Here is a 3,981-nt window from a genome sequence, read left to right on the forward strand (position 1 = left end):
TACCACATCATTTGACCATAAACGGCATTCGACAAAAAATACTTAAATAACGTAAGGATCTGCATATTTTATGCTGATTTTTTCCCGAAAAATATCCTAAGTTTGAACTTATTCTATTTCGAACATTCAATGAATCAAGAAACTCCGTTGAGACTTCAATCTAGAAATTTTCATGTTTGAACCAGTCTTATTTTTAAGAATATGAGATTAGTCACCCCCCCCCCTCCTTCAATAAAATTTTAATGACACCCGTAATTCCCTAAAGAGCTATTAAAGTGTAATAGGTTAAAAAAATAAAGCATAAAAATGCAAGTAATAAACAGGAAAATAATATAATACAAGACAATTGTGCAAGTACAAAAATAACATCAATAGCTGTGAAACTGTGACTTAGCTACACACTCAATTTTCTTTCACTTGCATTTGATTCACTCCATCTGCAAGCTCTTTTTCAGTTGTACGCCCAGTTTTCCTAAGAATTTCACATTCTTTTTTATGCACAAACCAATGAAGTTTCTGACACTGTTTACTGCAATACTGAACAGCTTTACACTTAACACATTTTTTATGAGTTTTGCTCATCTCACCACAAGTTGCACAATACATATCATCATAGAATCCTTTCTGACCATTGACAACGCTATCAACAATCAAATAGCCTGGTGTACCACTGACTGTTGGCTTCTCAGATAAACTTGTAAGAAGTTGTCGAAATGTCATAGTTTCTTTGAAAGGATAGAGTTTAACGGCTTCACGTATAACACCTTCTTGGTATTGGGATACACCATTCATCGATAATAAAAGGAGTCTTATAATATATTCCTCTGTAGATTGAAATTTCTCTTTTGCACTGGTCAAATCTGATGACTCTTCTTTTAGCAAGAGATTCAACATATGTGAAATATAATGGAATTTGAAAGCGAGGATTTCATTTGTTGTTTTACCTCGTTTCATCTCTTTTTCACTCATTAAAGTTAATACTTTAACTATACTAGAAAGGTGATTTTTCATTTGAGAATTTTTACTGACGAACTGGATTATCTTCACTGGATGCATATTAACCTATAAAAACGAAAAGACGGGTTAATAAACAATCACCTTAATTATCACAAGTTGACAAAAATTGACTTCTAGCAAGGAAGGATTGGAAAAGTTTTCTTGTGGGTCCTTCGAATCGATTCTATTTACAGGGAGAATTCCGTCGATCAAGTACACTTCTCCGTTTCACTTTAAAAGTTAAAGATTCCGTGAGAATACAGGGATGAGAATAAATGCCCATATTAACTTTGCTTCCCCTAGCGATTACTCCAATGAAGATGAAAACCCACAATTAGCCTCTCTTTTATCCATTAAATATATAAGTGGATATCAACCAATGATGCCCTTTAAAGGCATATAGTAACTCATAGTGAACTCAGAGGGCTCAGAGTGCTGTTTAGAGAGCCATTCCGGGAATCTAATTTCAAGGACTAATATTACTTGTATGATTCAGATTTGAAAAATGTGCAACATGGAAACATTTGTAACAAGAAGTACCTTTACTTTGATATGGACTATCTGCATCTACACACATCATGCAGTTTATCAAAGCATGTTTTTTAAACTTTTTATCATTCTGATTAAATATGTACATATTAAACTTCGATCCGATGCTACGTGGAACCACAAGGGCACGAACGGCAGAGAGGATACCATCCAACCCATTTTGTCACTTAAAAAAAAAAAAAAAAAAAATCTAAATAAATGACAGATGAACCCTCTTCCAAGTTGGCACGACCATACGTTCTATGTGATAAGACCAGCAAAAGAATAACACATGAAAGACCATTTCTTTATAATGAGGCAATGCTATATGTAGACTATAACAATTTATCTTACAATGATTGTCAAAATAGTTGTATCCTTCAGTATAACACAGTAAAATAAAAAAAAGAAATGGCAAAAATGAAGAGTCCGTTTAAATTAAAACAGACTACAGTCTTAATAGATATGCTGTAAGAAATGAAGTCCGTTGTTCTAGCATATTCAAACGATAAATCACTTGCAGTGATCAACAAATAAATTATTTTTATATCTGATTTATAAAAGTGTCTATTGCACTATTTCGAGTTCAAAGATTAATGATAGGGCGATTAATTGGAACCGATAAAATCAGAGATTCTCCTAGAACCGAGATAAACGTCAAAGCTGAGACAACTCTCCCAACTCTCCTGATTCCAAAAATTGTATCTTAGATTCCATTTACTATCCAAGTTCACTCATTAGTTGGATTTTCGGTAATTCTTATTGAAGATAGGTCAATTTCTTACAATATTAGTGGTTGTCTGCTTCTTCTTCTTTATGAATGAGGTCGAACCCGTTAAAATTATCCTCATTTTGTGAATCAGTGGACTTCTAAATTAAATAAAAATCAGGGGTAGGCTACAAACATTTTTTAAAGTGTAAGTCCAGACTAACCATTAACGTTAGGATTGGAGACTGGTTTATAATTTGAACATACATAGGGAAATAAAAACTACGATAAAATTTAGAGGAAAATATAGAATTAAGGTATAAATATTTTTCCTGTTAAATAAATGAAAACCATCACTACCAAAAATGCCAAGGTGCTGAAGCAGGTAAGGTCACTTTTCAAAATAAATACCACAGTTTGAACAGGCATTTAAAGCGCAGTTTGATTATTTCCACCGACTCTGGCCCCAAACCGTTACTTCTAACGACTCCAAAGCCATAATTTCTAACGGCTTTTACCTATTTTGCAGTAAATTCTAACCGATTCCGACTGTACAGCCCTAGAGCTAGGCTTATTAAGAAGAGGAAGGAGGGTAAAACACTCGGAGGTCACCGAAATATCATGTGGTTTCTCACCTAGGTCCTTCTTTATTAGCTGGTGGTCCATGCTTTAGCTTCAACCCGCTGAAATTACCATAAACAGGAGGAAAAATAAATACGAATGTAGCGCTGTTTGAGCAATAAGCCAGTTGAGGGGAGCACGGATTAGTGCTCCCCTCATGCCTTCTAAACGCTAAAGTCATTGTGGCGAAAATGGTCCACCAGCCTCGTAGTAATTTAATATTAGAGCACTCCTGTCTCGCCAATTTGTACCAGAGTAATTGCACCAAACTACCACTTTAAAAAACTGGACCGGCGAGTCTCAAATTCAAACTCAAGTCTCGTGATTTTTTTCTTTCGAGGGGAGTGGGTAATACACATATTGTTCTTACGATTCATTAGATTCTTCAAGAGGGAATCTTAGATTCTTAAAAGATTTTTTTTTATAGGTACGCAAATCTGGCTCTAGGTTTAGCCATTTGAAACACATAGTACCTTGAATCGGTATATGGAAGCATAAGGTGTAAAATCTGGAAAGAAGTGCTTGATTTGATAGACTGAATTGCCCAGAGATTTTATTTATGTTAGTGTTGGTGAGTTAATTAAAATTTTAGGAGGCAATTACATAGTAGGGTAAATAACACTTTTTGGCCAAACTACATTGAATACACAATTACTTTCCATACGAACTAGCATTATGATTTAAGAAGAAAGCACTTGATCTAGGTGATCAAAGCTTTCATATATTATTAGGAGTTGGTATACGAATTAATTCCTTGAAGTTACGGTTATATAGCTAATCGATTTCTTAAAATACTAGTGAAAGTCCTTAACTGCTTCAGAGTTGCTACTTCTACTAGTGTGATTGGATTAATGCTAAATTTTAGGAGATAAATCCTTAATGGCCTCTCAACGTCCATCCAACTAATGAATATTAAATCAGATTACTCAAGCTAATAGAAATAACAACTGTGAAACAATTTCAAAAAAATTAAATGAGCTATGTAAATGAAATTCAAGAATCAACTCCTGAAAATTTATAATAGTTTTTTTTTTTACCTGGATCAAGTAGCCTACTTTCTTCATAAATGTTAACAAATTTTTTTCCAGAAATTGGCTGTCTACCCTATGTGGGTTCGTCTGGAAAAT

General features: G+C 34.0%; 1 protein-coding gene across 1 annotated transcript; it reads right to left on the reverse strand.

Moving 5' to 3' along the window:
* Positions 1-316: 316 nt before the first annotated feature.
* Positions 317-1,465, reverse strand: LOC136025134 (ankyrin repeat and MYND domain-containing protein 2-like). The gene has a single exon (XM_065700881.1). It carries the CDS (start codon positions 1,054-1,056, stop codon positions 403-405), a length of 654 nt encoding a protein of 217 aa, XP_065556953.1. The 5' UTR covers positions 1,057-1,465; the 3' UTR covers positions 317-402.
* Positions 1,466-3,981: the final 2,516 nt, after the last annotated feature.

The sequence above is a fragment of the Artemia franciscana genome, chromosome 3 (assembly GCF_032884065.1).
Source record: "Artemia franciscana chromosome 3, ASM3288406v1, whole genome shotgun sequence".
Classification (NCBI taxonomy): Eukaryota; Metazoa; Arthropoda; class Branchiopoda; order Anostraca; family Artemiidae; genus Artemia; species Artemia franciscana.